The 14,871-nt window shown below is 36.3% G+C and overlaps 1 protein-coding gene and 2 long non-coding RNA genes across 6 annotated transcripts in view; all 3 read right to left on the reverse strand.

Moving 5' to 3' along the window:
• The window catches only part of LOC127951881 (lethal(2) giant larvae protein homolog 1-like), a 29,657-nt gene extending 21,757 nt beyond the window's left edge, over positions 1 to 7,900 (reverse strand). The window contains exons 1-2 of one of the 2 annotated variants that reach the window (XM_052549969.1): positions 7,624 to 7,900; positions 6,124 to 6,221 (exon numbers count right to left, since the gene is read on the reverse strand). In XM_052549969.1, coding sequence (XP_052405929.1) covers positions 6,124 to 6,221; positions 7,624 to 7,704 — 179 coding nt within the window. In that variant the 5' untranslated portion in view covers positions 7,705 to 7,900. The remainder of the gene's footprint in view (positions 1 to 6,123; positions 6,222 to 7,623) is intronic. The other variant, XM_052549980.1, reaches the window with a different exon arrangement.
• Positions 7,901 to 8,589: 689 nt separating this feature from the next.
• Positions 8,590 to 14,206, reverse strand: LOC127943016 (uncharacterized). Of its 2 annotated transcripts, none has more exons than XR_008149527.1 (3): positions 13,964 to 14,206; positions 9,527 to 9,643; positions 8,590 to 8,870 (listed from the first exon to the last, which is right to left on the reverse strand). It is a non-coding gene; the product is annotated as an uncharacterized LOC127943016 (long non-coding RNA). The 2 variants fall into 2 exon arrangements; XR_008149528.1 differs by lacking the exon at positions 13,964 to 14,206 and adding an exon at positions 9,734 to 9,868.
• LOC127943025 (uncharacterized) lies at positions 10,046 to 12,212 on the reverse strand. 2 transcript variants are annotated; one of them, XR_008149529.1, is made up of 3 exons: positions 12,145 to 12,212; positions 11,590 to 12,028; positions 10,046 to 10,905 (listed from the first exon to the last, which is right to left on the reverse strand). It is a non-coding gene; the product is annotated as an uncharacterized LOC127943025 (long non-coding RNA). The 2 variants fall into 2 exon arrangements; XR_008149530.1 differs by having other exon boundaries at positions 11,330 to 12,028.
• Positions 14,207 to 14,871: the final 665 nt, after the last annotated feature.

A 14,871-nucleotide genomic window follows, 5' to 3' on the forward strand; every position in this document is an offset into this window, starting at 1 on the left:
AAAGTATCATCTGCTTTGAGATGCAATAAATGCAATTTGAGATTCCTTCTAAAAAGAAGAAGAAAAAAAGCAAACGATGAAACTTTTGACATACTGCAGCTCCAGCTGAACTTTGGCCTGGTAAACATTTCTAGAAAATGCAGTTTTAGTAAGAAAGACTGAAACGTGAACTTTGCGTTACCCATTGTGCACGGTCATTTTCAGTTCATGTCACAACTGATTAGATGACTGGGAGTCCTGCGTCTGTTCTGCTAATTTCCAAAACAGGCGAAGGTCCTTATAAAAGAAGCCACAAGCAAACCTTTTCCCATCCAGTAACTTGCCACAATTCACAAATAAATGGACGCCCTTTAAGTAGAAAGGTTTGGCAGCAATGAGCATTAAACAGAATTCAAATGAGTCTTCTTCACGATTTGAGTTTCCAAAGGTCTATAGATAGCTTAGCGGTCACTGAAGTGCACTACATGGGGGGAAGGGGACTGATTTTGAGCTCCCTGTGTGTGTCCGTGAGGCTCACAACAGAATACTAATGGCTTTAGGTTGAGACACATGAGAGAAAAGATATGCAAAGCGACATTTAAGCTTCCCTCTGCAGCACAATCTAAAACCATTGGGAAGAAACGGCTCCAGCAAAAGATAGAGCAGTTACTGTATGAATGAACCGATGAAGAGGCGTTGGAGTGTTTCCTCAGCTGTGTTCAGTCAGAAGAGAGGACATCCCTATGTGAGAATGAGAAATGTAAAAGCATCAGTCTTTCATAAGGCAATCTGCCAAACTAAAAAGTTGTGATAAGGTTATGCCTCTAGAGCAGACAAATGTTTGAGTGTTTGCAGTGGCAAAGAGGCTAACTTCCTGGCTCAGATCAGAGAGCTGCAGTAATGCCGCTGGGAGGGGAAAACGGATACAGTAGCTAGCACTCTAGGATAAGACTCAATGCATACAGATCCACTCATCGCTTGATTGAGAAGACAACCGATGATAGGAAAGATGACTGACATTTTGAAGATCTACCAAAAATTATATCACGGAAGTGCTATTCTGAGCATTGTGTGTGTGACTGGTTCTACACATTTTTTTTATCTCCATGATAATGATAACGGATAATAACGCTCTTTTAAAGTCACAGCACATTAGCAGCATAACAAACACGGGAGAGCAACTTCAGACATTAATGCATGTGAAAGAACGAGTACATTTAGTAATATTCTTGGCAGATGATTAATACCAATTACAAATAAAGGAGTCAAATTAGGAGGCAAGAAAAGAGTTATGCCGATTAGTCAGTTAGTACTCCCACCAGTGTTGTTTTGGTACTAGTCGTGACAGCCCTGGGCTTGTTTCACATGTGAAAGCCGCTTGTATTTATTTGGCATGCATGCAATATTAAGAGTTTACATTATTCATACGGTCCACCTCAGCAGTTGCATAGGGTAAAGGTGAGTAGTTTGCAAATATTAGTCTACATTGCAAAAGACTGTGTCAATAAACAGGTCAATATAAGAGGTATGGTTTATATATTTTGATTGACAGGTGACCTGACCTAACGTCAGTGGACTTTGAAGTGGTGCGTATTGATGCTTTTCTGCAGTTGAAAAATATCTTCTGATGTTCATTCACAATTATTTTGTGCTATAATAATTAGTAAAGTATTTGTATTTTATATATAAAATGTTTGAATCTCATTGAAAAAAATAAAAGAATTTGAAAGCTGAGACTTTGTTTCATAAAAGTAACTGGCTATGTCTTGTCTGTCAGCGCATTGCCAGTTTCCTCTTTCCTCCACAAAGTATTTTTCACTGTGTGAGAAGATGATGTGTGGCGTGAGTGCACAATGGCTTGTCAGACGTAGCAACAGTAACTAAGCAAAAGTAACTTTGTCTTTGTGAAGGGTCAGTTAACACTGGGAAGTAGATGTACTGCTCCTCCTCTTGTAAATTAGATTCCACAAAATTCATGACTAATAATTCCCTTCTGGCACACAAACCATTTAATACTTTACAGCTGTTGTTTGAAGAAATAAACATACTGGCAAATTCATTACCTTTCATTAAAAATGAGCCATTCTCACACTGAAACAAACAAGCCATCCATATGATTCATACAAATCCGAGGACTGTGGAAATTTAAATGAATGCATCTCTGTTAAATCTCTATTAAAGTATAAATGGCGCCTGTTAGATTAGGATAATGGGCTCTAATGCTCACTAAGCAAATGAGGGGGATGCCATAGTAATGACTGCACCTCATTTCAGCACAACCACAAGCGACAACAGAAGCATTTCTGACCGTTACATGGCTCAGCCCGACAGACATGGTCAATCACCAAAGCTGTCGCTACTAAAATCTGAAGCACATCCTGATTACAAGCCTGCTCCAGCAGTGGCCCCGGAAACCATTTCAAAAGACGTCTTTGAGATGAGGACCAGCAACAAAAGTGCAGAGGAATGTCCTCTTACAGCAGAGGGTGAACTTATGGCACAGACACATGAATTCTTCAGGAGTGAACCCGGCACTTCCAACAGCTCCTCTATCCCAGCAGTCTCATTACTTTCCACTTCGCCTTGCTAAAACCCCCACGTCTGTCCTCCTCTTTAGTCCCCACCCCTGCGCCTCAATTTGTGGTGGCAGCGGAGACACATTTATGATCAGACGGGCTCCTATTATATCCAATGTTCACCAAACTGAGGCCAATAAACAAAAGGCAAATGTAAGCATCTCTTTAAGACGAAAGCCTTGAAAAGATCAGCAAATGTAAAAAAAAAAAAAAAAAGATAAATATGCTCAGAAAAAACAATGGTTGGTTTTTAAAATTTATGTTGAAAAAGTCTGTAGCAGTAATGGCATAAAAATTAGGCTGCTTAATTTCACAACAGTTTTCCACCTTACTTCCATTATTTTCTTAAACAGGAATTGCTGCCCCCAAACCCTCAAATGGCTAACTAATATCTATCTGGACATTACACTGCAAAGTTTGTGCTGGACAAACTCCGATGACAGCACCCTTGATCAGACGCACTTCAGACTGGGCCGTTCTGGCGTCTGACATCGAGATGACCAGGGCTTTGATCCAGCCTTTGATGTGCAAACCACACATCTGGAGCTGGAACCAATCCAGATAAAATGGAGCTTATCAAACCACAGCAGCATTCCAGTTTTCTCTAACTAATGAAGAAAGCACTGACAGCTTAATCAAATAACACCGCAGGAACTGATAAAATACTGGATGACTGTATGCTGGGATCAATTTATAAGTTGTTCATAAAGATCTTGCTAGCTTTTCATCTAGCAGGATCTGGCTATTGATTCGGCACAAGTTTAAGCATGACCCATGGGGAAAGAGTCTCCCTTACACTTTATAAATTTCAGCCAGAAGTGCAGCTTTAGAGACATACTGTAAGCAGGCTGACATGGAATCAACACGCATACAATTCAGCATATTTTCATAGAACTGGAAAGACCTTCATTTCACAATGCAGTACACATCTCCCACGGATTCCATGAACGTTAATTACAACGGTTTTCAATTTGTGGTTAACGCAAAGTGTTAGAATAGAAGTAACTTTAACGAAGCACTGAAAAAGATTCAGGATTCACTGATCTGCAATCATTCTGACGAACCCTTATTTGAATGAACTCACTAAAATCCAGCTACTGAACCAACATATGACTCCCTTAATAACCTGCAAGTTCCATGTCAATGATTTATTCGTTTAATATACAGTGGGTATAGAGAAGAATCACAAGTTAGTAAAGACATATCCCAAAAGACTATAATTAAAGCAGAAGCTGATTAAACAAAATACTGACACAAGAGGGTGATCCTTTTTTCAACTCAGTGATTCTGTTTTTTAGTTTAGTTTTGTTTGTATTATAGCTTTCACTTGGATTTTTTTTTTAGTTGCACCGAGTAAACAGAGCTGGATAAAACAAAAACTGTGTCCGTCTTCCTTTCAGGCAGCAAAGCAACAAAATGTGATTATTTTAAAAGGGGGTGATTCTTTTCTATACCCACTGTAAGCCATAAAGCTACTCTTGCAGCGCCATCAAGAAAGCAAAATTATATTTTCTCTTTATCTGTGTACCACAAAGTTGTCTTTTTTCTGGTTTATCATTATTTCCATAGCTTTCTATAAACCTTATGATATGAATAATAAAAAAAGAACTTACATTTAAAGTTAAAAGTTAATTAACTTTAGTTTTCCCTTCATTTTTCACTCTTAAACTTCTTCAGTGGATCTTGAGATTGATCATAGCTCTCTAGCTGGGTCCTAACATAAAAAGCTTTGGGATCCCTTGGTTTATTAAATATTTTGGCTAATTTGATTATTCTCTAGCATAACTGCACCATGTTTAAATACATTGTGCAGAATTGTTCATAAAAAAAGCTAGTGTGACACCAAGTCATCTAGCTTCCTTCATTAAAAAATGAGAAAACGCCTGAACAGAGCTTTTAAGTCTCTCAAAGAGAACTCTTAATGACAGAAGAGAGAAATTCGCCAACACTAAACTAATACTATATTCCCAAATGTTATTCAAAAGACATCTAGTTTGTAAAAAAATTTAGTCAGACTTTATAAATCAAACTTTGATCACTCCCTACACTCCCTTCAACTCCCAAACAGAGGAAATGCTTTCAAAGCCAAACTTCTCATTACTCAATCTCAGAACAGCTCCTTTATTTACACCGACCAGTCCCTGTCCTCTCTCCATCATGAGTCTTGTCTGATGGACGAGGCATTAGCTTCTAAGTGTTGACAGATATTCGCTAAGATCTGGTGAGTGGCAGGTTGTCAGATCAGGCCGTCCCACAGCTAGCGCCCCTCCCCCCCTGAGTGCATCAAGGCTGTGGATTGAGCATCTTTCAGCTGGGCTGTGCCTGACACTACCAGCCTCCCAAAGCTCAAAGACCTGTACTGTGCATCTCAATCACCATAGTATCACTGATCTTGCCTGTATCTCAGCTTCCATCACAGAAAAAAAGCAAGCATGACTGTGAAAGAATGTTGGATGTATTCTATGATACTTGGCCTGTCTGACCGGTCCAGTCCAGGAGGACTAGATAATTACAGCTCACCAAAGGAGTCTCCGAAACTTTATTCTGATAGTATCCTCCTAAACATTCCTTCGACCCACAACAGACTCAAACATTCAGGCCTCGACAGTTTCGACTATAATTATAACAATTTAAAAAGGTTTATTTTCAAAGTACCACGTTTTAGAGGACTAGCACAACATGTAATGAGTCACATTGTGTACAAACGCAGATGACTCACGTCTTCAACACAACAGAGTCATACATCCAGAGTAATTCATCAGAATCAGTGAACCGTAAATTAGGACATTGACTCACTGCATTGTATCATTGATCTAAATCAAAAGGATCAAATCTTTCTCAACATTTTATGAAGGATATAAAAAGTTTAATATAACGCTTAAGAAGCTGGTGTTAACATAAAATGCCAGTGGTTATCACAAAAGTTTGGACACACAAAAAATGACTGTAATCTACTCAAACGGGGCTAGTACTTACAAAATTGTTATAATCTTCATTTAAAAATCTTAAGTTTATTTAATCAAAAATGTTTTCAACTTAATTCCCATTCTTTTAATTTTTAAATTATTATTTGAATGGGGAAGATAAACTACGGAGAAGATGTGCACAAACTTGTTCAAGTGTTTGGGATCATTAAGATGTTTTCATGTTTTTGAATTAACTTTTTTTTGCTCAGCAAGGCTGCATTTATTTGATCAAAAACACAATAAAAACAGTGACATTGCAAAATATTAGTATTGCAATTTAAAACAACTTTTCTATTTCAATCAATGTGTAATTTATTCCTGTGATGCAAAGCTAAATTTTCAGCTGATCTGCTGCTCGAATAGCATTTCTTATTATAACAGTAGTGCTGCTTCATATTTTTGTGGAAACTGTGATACACTTAAGATTCTTTGCTGAATGGAGAATTCTGCACAGGAATTATTTGAAATCAACTTTTTTTGTACCAATGTAAACGTCTTTACTGTGCTTTACTGACCCCAAACATTTGAACAGTACTGCAAAACGATTTGCAGATAAACTAAATAATTAGATCCATTTGAATAAAGCACTCACAAAAGGATACATTTTGATGGCCCCTGATTTAGTTCCAATGGCCATAAGCTGCAGTTTGGGATCATAGGCCAAAGCACTTGGCTGGTTTGGGAATCCATGCTCAACTGTCTGAGTAAAAAGAAGAGAATTGGAAATCACACATTCACAACTTAAACTCACATGTAATGTACATCATAAAGACATTTGAAATCCCTCTTTTTCTGCTGAGCTTAAAAAAGAAACCAGTTGGTACTTCACTGACCTCTAATGAGCCCTGATGTTACAATAACAATGCAGTAGATCTATTTAGTGCAGTCTTGTCAGGAAGGGGATTTCCTTGTTTTTACAACAAAAAATAACAAGGCAGGAAATTTAGTAGATCTGACAGACAATGTCAAATTCATCTTCAAGGCTATCAAAAGTCCTTTACAGAAATGTGTTTTTGGGCAATTTTAAAAACGTCTCTCTAAATCAACACACCAATTTAAGCCAAACCAGGCTTGAAGATGGCCAAGTGATGCAGATCTCTTTTCAAAGTGTGACATGATAAATAACAGGACCTTCCTGTAACATTACACACAGTCATGACGCTTCATCAACATGACACACACACCTTCATTTCACACCGCCGCTCTGTTTTTCCCAAACCATCTGTGGATAAATGTCATCAGCAGCATTTGAGAAATGAACAAAAGCGAGGACTTTAATGCTGTAAAAACATGCATAATACACTATCTCTCACATCCTCCTGTTTTGTTTTACACTGAAGAGAAGGGGTAGAAATGTCTGATTGTGCTGTAATACTGCCAGAGTTTGGCCATCAGTAAAAAGCCTACGATCCAACTCTTTCTATGTTTTTGGCAGGAGAGCAGTAACATGTTCATTATGATTTAAGAGCAGCCTCATTACAGAGAGCTCTACAAATCCTCACTCTGCAACTGCCAGCACCACTGCAGGACGCATTCAAGGCTCAAGAACAAACATTAGTTATTCATGTTTAACTAAATTAAATGCTCATTGAGCTTAAAAAAATTATACATATATACATAATATATAGAAAATGTTTATTAGTCAGTCAACTGTCAGTTGTTCGTAACGGTTAAAGTTACAAACACGAGAAAACTTCAGAGGTCACTCACAATAGACAACACGCCCAATATGATTTAATGAGCTCCATTGATGAAGATGAATATTACACGCAAACACATTTTTCTTGATGCTATAAAAGTGTAACTGTGCACTAACCCTTATATAAAGCCCTATATATAAAGCAAAACGGTTTCAAGCAACTTTCGTGCGCTTATATTGTCATATCTTGCCTTGAAAGTTCTAAAACATTGCCATATTAGAAACGGCATGTTAATAAAGAGGAATTACTGAAACAGAACACGTTCACAATAAATCATTTGTGAATACATTTGCTTGAATTAAATGTTCTTTAATCGATTTCAGTGCACCTCGAAACCGCATGCATGCGAGAGAGACAGTCAGAGATAGAGAGGAAACCCAACGCTACAGTGATCCCACATACCTTACTGAATGCAAACAGATCCTGTTTGATTTTCTCTCGATGAGGGTCGTTTCCCTGCCGTCTGAACCTAAACTTCATCATCCTGAAGCCGAATCAGAGAAATATCAGCCCGCGCCGTCTCAGATTGATATCAATTCCGTTCGGTGTGTATCGGTGCAGAGAAACAATGTGATCCTTCATGCGAGCTCCAGATTCTTTTGTATCCACTCCTCAAGCCGTGCAAGTTTTCAGCTGTGTGTTTATGCAGTTTGACCACAGGGCAAGTTCACATGAACCACGTCTTAAGAGAGCCAATCAGAAGCCAAGAATCTGTGACCAATTCACCAAACCACGCCCACGAACATCATGCGTGTGGAAAACACGGATCAGGAGTCCGCTGGATTAGTTTTTACTTACACGTTTGCCTGGCAGCAATTCAGTTTCATTGCATGGAGAAACCACCCAATCAAATCATGCTATTTTAGTATTATTTATATATATATTATTAATATTATTATTATTATTGATATTTTTAAACATTACTATTTAGGTTTAAATTATTTTTATAAAGTTTAGTTTTATTTCACTTTTTAATGTTTTTTTAGGGTGAAAAATATATATATTTAATTTAATTTAATTTAATTTAATTTAATTTAATTTAATTTAATTTAATTGTTTTTCATTTTAATTTATTTCAATGAAAAAAAATGTGTTTAATAGTTTTAGTTTTATCAAAAAAATAATAATGCTGATCATAACTTTTTTTGGTCACATGAATGAACACATTTTCTTACAAACATTTCACAGTGTTATGTTAATATTATTCTATGTATTAACAATGTTTCATGATTCCTCAAACTGTGCATCTAATGTAAATAAATAATACACATTTGGGAAAAACACAGGTCAGTTGTGATTTATTATTATTATTATTATTTAGAATAAAGACTCCATATTAAACCTGCATTTGTTGTGCATATATTTTGTTTCTCATTCACATCAACATGACACAAACAATATATAAATATTTAAAACATAATAGTCTTAGTGCAAATCAGTATTTAAGAGAATAACTCACAATTCTAATGGAATGCATGTAAAATTATTGTAAATAACAAGCCAATCCTGGAACTTGGTTTTGAAATTATAAACATACATGTTGCACTATCAGTAATAGACAGGTAGCTTTCAACATAACTGGAGCCAGCTGTGGGCCTCTGTGTACGGGTGGACTGGACCTCCTTCAGCAGAAACTTCACCATCGGCTCCTGAAGAACATTGAAAACAGCTGTGAAGTCGATATGTGACCATGTTATATAGTATCACAGAAACAAATGCAGATAAATTTGAAATCCTTGTAAATATACAATATAATGGACACTTTAGCAGTGTCAAAGCAGACTGCATAACTAATCATGGAATAAATGCATATTTTATTTGTATAAATTAAGCAACAAAAAACTTCTAACCCTGTCATTTAAATCTGTATCTAGAACAAACATACAATAATAATAATGTTGATAATAGTAAATGTTTCTTAAGCAATAAATCATATTAAAATGATTTCCGAAGGATCATGTGACATTGAAGATTGGAGTAATGATTCAGCTTCGACATTATAGAAATAAATTACTTTTGAAAATATACCAATGAAAAAAATGGTTATTTACAAAAAGAATTCACAATATTACTGTTTTACTGTATTTTTGTATTAAATAAATGCAGCCTCGATGAGCATAAGAGATCTACTTACTCACCCTCAAGTCATTTCAAACATATGACTTTCTAAATTGTGACAGAACTGTGATTTTTTTTTGGTCAGCTATTATTAAAAAAATATGCTGCAGTTTTAGAAATACAGCCTAAAAAGACTCATGAGTTTATTTTTACACGTGCTGTTAGTAAATAAAGTGTTTAAACTTACATGAGTATCTTTTCTTAGTAAGTTCAGAGCATTTGATTGACAGTCAGTATGCATGTGGTGTCGATAGCACTATTACTGCTGCTCTGTAGGTAGAAGAATGATGAGCCAAACATGAGCCTGAAACAGAAACACAAGCACAGCAATCAGTGTTTCAAATAAAAGGCTGTGCGTCTTCACATTGGCTGTTCTCCTAAGTCAGCATCTCACCTAGAAATTGTGCTTTGGCCTGATGTGGAGTGAGGGACTGCATGTGCTGGGTCACCATGTTTATCTATAGAATGTTAGTCTATAGAAAAGGTAACTTACATCCCCTCAAGGATATAAGCTAGGTGCTGTTCTCCATCAGGGGGCAACTGAACAGTTACAACAAACACAACAGTGTTTTTACAACTGTGAATTTACCTTTATACAATTAGTGGCACAGTAATTAATATGAGAAAAGCTCTCTTCAAAGTGACAAATTTTTCCCTCATTCCCTCAAGTTTCTGCTTGAAGAAAATAGCAAATATCAGTCTGATTAGGAGAGCAGAATAATGGCAAGCTTAATGTATATCACATTCTACTGTTCAAAGTCTATGGTTGGGAAAATCTTTTAACGTTTTTGAAAAGAAGTCTCTTATACTCAAGACTGCATTTATTTGATTGAAAATACATTAATAATGTTATATTGTAATATAAAATTTAAAATGACTGCCTTCTGTTTTAATATTATGTTAAACTGTAATTCAGTCCTGTGTTGCGAAGCTGAATTTTCAGTCTTCAGTGTCACATGATCCTTCAGAAATCATTCTGATGTGCTGATCTGCTGCTTAAACATTTCTTCTTATAATCAGTGTTGAAAACAGTTGTTCTGCTGAATATTAGTATTTCTGAGGATACCACATTTTTCAGAATTGTCTTATAAACAAAAAGTTCAAAAGAATAGTATTTATTTGAAACATTTAAATCTTTTGTAACATTATAAATGTCTTTACTTTCAATTGCTCAATTTAATGCTTCCTTAATGAATAAAAGTATTAAATAAAAAGTCTTACAGACCCCAAACCTTTGAAAGGTATGTTATAATAATCATTTAAATATGTATAAGGACTAAAATACATAGTAATCTATTCACACATACTGTACGAAGTGCAATTGTAATTTGTAATTGTAAAGTGGAGTAAATGTGACATCTTTTAAGCTTTTCATTGATACATAACAAGTCAGTTCTTTATCTGCTTGGTAAATTCAGTATGGTGTCAGTCAGATTAATTGCATTACAAGGTGGGCAAGTAGATCAAGTCCTTGGCATGATGTTAAAGAGCTGCCAGTTTTGACACTTGCTGAAGCTGCAGCTCACTGGTTTTTCCCCGTGGGACATTCAAGTAGTCAGCGAACACCTATAAAATATGAATGAAGATCAGATTAATAGACTGAACAGAGAAAATTTAGGTCAAAATGAGAACAAATGCCTCAGATCTTTGTAACTTGTGCAAAAAGCAGCACAATACATGAAAGGAATGTCACATTATGTTGAATAATGTGATGTTTTTATCAGCTATTTGGACTTTCATTCTGACGGCACCCATTCACTGCAGAGAATCCCTTAGGGAGCAAGTCAAGTCATGCAAAATTTCTCCAAATCTGATCCAATGAAGAAACAAATTACTCTTGGATGGCCTGAGTAGCTACATTTAATCTTAGGGTGAACTATTCTTTTACATTAAAATGGCCCTTTCCTTTCCTGAGATACGTGAACTACCATATCAGCTACTACAAACAATCTGATAATAGATTTAGATTTTCCTTTTTTTGCCGTCTCACCTCTGTTTGTGACCACATATATAGCATATTCATCAAAGGCTCAAAGTTTATGCAGACCCATCTTATAGCACAGCTCTTCAATGGCATCCAAAGCCACCTCCAAAGTAACAAAAGTGAATTAAAATCACATTGCTCCTACTGAATGAATTACATTGTTGATCAAGTTGCAATAAATATCATAGAGTCAACATGTTTGTGTAATCATCAGTCAGTATTCATCTGTTTGATCTGTGTAACTGTAACTTAACACAGCAGTATACCCTGAAAGTGCACAGATGTCTTGGAGCTCCTTCAGCAGGTAAGGTTGCCTCTAAACACTTGTATGCAGTGAGGATGTACAGGAGCCTGCAGCCCCTCTGACAGCTCTAGATCATCTTATGACATTAAAATGAGCCCTCCATGGTTTTCTCATTCAGAAGAAGCAGACTCATATGTCTTGGAGCTGGTGTTCCCACTGATCTGCTTGAGGACATGACAGTACGCTTCATCTCTTATTACAGCTGCAACAGAGATTATTCATATTGCATACTGCAGTGGCAATGAAGATATTTAGCACATTCCTGTCTGGTTATCTTAATAATTCATGATGGGAGTTCTCGTTGTGCTTTTTGAAGAGCTGCATACTCTTAGGATAGTGCTGATGACCTCCTGCTCCGTCTGGCCTTTCATATGGGTTGTCTCCCGTAAATTTCATTATAGCTGCAAGATAAGAAATATTTCAGTTGTATTACATACTACACATTATATTTTAATAGATGACAGTAAAAATATATATATATGTCTCTTAATAAGTTCACACTGAACATTCTGCTTACCAAGAAAAATCTCTGCAGCTACTTTTTTCATGTTTTCATCAGTGAACTTGATTAGGGACTCTTGAACTGGAGACAAAATATTGAAACTTTTAAGTTATTGCTTCATGGGCTCTAAACTTATAGGAATAGTTAACCAAAAAAAAAAAAAAAATTGTAATCATTTACTCCCTCTCCTGTAATTCCAAATCAATCTTTTTTCAATAGTAGTAAAACTAGTAGGCCTAGTAGTAATAACAATAATAATAATAATATAAAAGGTGTTCAGATATTCCAAGCCTCTGATGCCACTGTAAATCACAAAGTAAATAATGGCAGATTATATATTTTAAATTAACTATTCTTATGAACGTTTAAAAGTGAAAGTATGGTATGCATTCTATACCTTGGATAATTTCACCATTTCTGATAGCTCCCTCACTGCAAAATATAAGCATGTCAATATTTCAATAACACATTTTCTTTTAATTCAACTATGTAACTGTGAGAACCTGAGCTCACAATTTCCCTTATGACATAATCAAAAATGACCCATTTTTTCTCTGGGCCCCTCTGAAATATTTCCTTGCAAATTCCACCATGTTGTACTGGCTGTCATGCAAGATCCTCATCGATGTCCATATCAGTGCTGTCTGTGTACTCTGCATACTCACTGACAGGGGACGCCACCTAGAGGTGAAATGCAGCAACACAACGGCCCTCAGAAGGATATTTGGTACATGTAAATCAGAATTTCAGACTACATGCTTGTTAAACACACATATACCTCAATTGTGCGGTCGAGTTTATGGGCTCATGAGTTCATGCTGATGTGGTCACGTGACCCTGCTTATTCTTGGGTTCCTCTTTCTTGTCCACAGGAATGTTAATAAATTCAAGAGCAGCCACTGGCTGAACAAACTCCACAGGAAAAACCCCAGATCGCCCATGAATGGTCCCAAACTTACAAGTTACAAGACCTGGTGTGTGAAAGTGTGTGTGTGTGTGACAGCAGAATGACATTTTAAGAGTAGACTAAACCATCATGCTTAAGGAAGAAAGACAGGTTTTATTATGCAGCATTTTAGCATATTATAATGATTTCTGAAGGATCACAGGAATAAATAAAATTCTAAAATGTGTTAAAAAACAATTACATTTTTCAAAAAACATTTTTAAAAAATGTGAAGAGCATTGTCATCTCTTCATGGCCACATTTGGTTTAAAGCAGTCTCATCTGCATCTAGGCCTTCCATTTTCTGCAAGCATATGATGTCTCCCTTGTGGAAACTCAACAGTGTTCTGTCATCTGTAATGTAATTACACACAGCTACAACAGAGTCTGAGTCGTAATGCGAGAGAGAGAGCACAATTAATGCACAGCACCACATCATCTCCTATTACATATATTATTCATATTTTTTTAATTAGATTACATTTTTATATTTTCTGTTCTTGTTATTCTGTTTTTCATATATAGTTTTTATTTGTTTTTATTAATTCGTTTTAGTTTATTTAGTTTAAGTTATTTGAGTACTTCAAGTTAAACTAAACGAAAATGAGAAATGTTGCTGAAATAAAACATTGTGTTTATATTTATTTTAAGTAACATTAAAAAATATTAAACATATGTAGTCTGAATCAAATCCACTTCCAGAGTCCTGTCCAAGTTCATATTGAGGACAAAATATTAGTTCAATAACATTGCAAAAATATACTTAATAATAATAATAATTCATTACATTTATAAAGCGCTTTTCTAGGCACTCAAAGCACTTTACATAGACAGGAGGCTCAAATGTAGTTGTGACAAAATCATTGTAAATATTGGTGTGTTGCTTACTTCAGAAGGTATTTCTCCATTTTGGTTGATGGTGCAAATGCATTCATGCACACTAGCAGCGGGAGCCAGCCTTCTTTCTGAGTTATCTGGATTGGTGTTTCTCCAAACCTGATTGGCAATTTGACATAAGATTTCATCCCACAAGCCAGGGTTGGTAAGCCCCTTCTGGATGATGTAGTTTTCCAAATAAATTCTCCTGAGCACCATTTAGCTGTGGGTCACCCATAAACCTAAAGTGAAATCTACAAAGTGAAATAAATAGCAATGCTAAAAAGTTGAAATCACACTGACTTATGGCTACAACAGAGACAAATATCTTAACATAACAAGTTAGTTAGTTAGTGTTCCTGTAGCTCAATTGTTAGAGCAAGGTTGGGGGTTAGATTACCCGGGAACACATGATATGTAAAATAATTGATAGCCTGAATGCACTGTAGGTCGCTTTGGATAAAAAGCACCGAACCCCCAACTGCTCCCCGGGTGCCGCAGTATAAATGACTGCCCACTGCTCCGGGTGTGTGTGTGTGTGTGTGTGTGTGTGTGTGTGTGTGTGTGTGTGTGTTCACTGCTGTATGTATGCATTTTGGATGGATTAAATGCAGAGCACGAATTCTGAGTGTGGGTCACTTGGCTTGGTTGTATGTCACTTCACTTCACTTAAAGTTCTGAATTATATTTTACTGACTCTAGATTCTGCCAGATCTGCCAGTGTTGTTAGATTGATTGAGTTTTGATTTCTCATTTGGAGCACTGGGTGGGTAATTCATTCATGGTAATGCTCTCAAATGGCTTCAAACCTATTTTAACAGTAGAAGGTTCTCTGTTAGTGTTGGTGTATCTACTTCAGATGCAGCTCCCCTTATGTGTGGTGTCCCTCAAGGCTCTATTCTCACTCCAGTCTTGTTCTC

This window comes from Carassius gibelio, chromosome A3 (assembly GCF_023724105.1).
Source record: "Carassius gibelio isolate Cgi1373 ecotype wild population from Czech Republic chromosome A3, carGib1.2-hapl.c, whole genome shotgun sequence".
Classification (NCBI taxonomy): Eukaryota; Metazoa; Chordata; class Actinopteri; order Cypriniformes; family Cyprinidae; genus Carassius; species Carassius gibelio.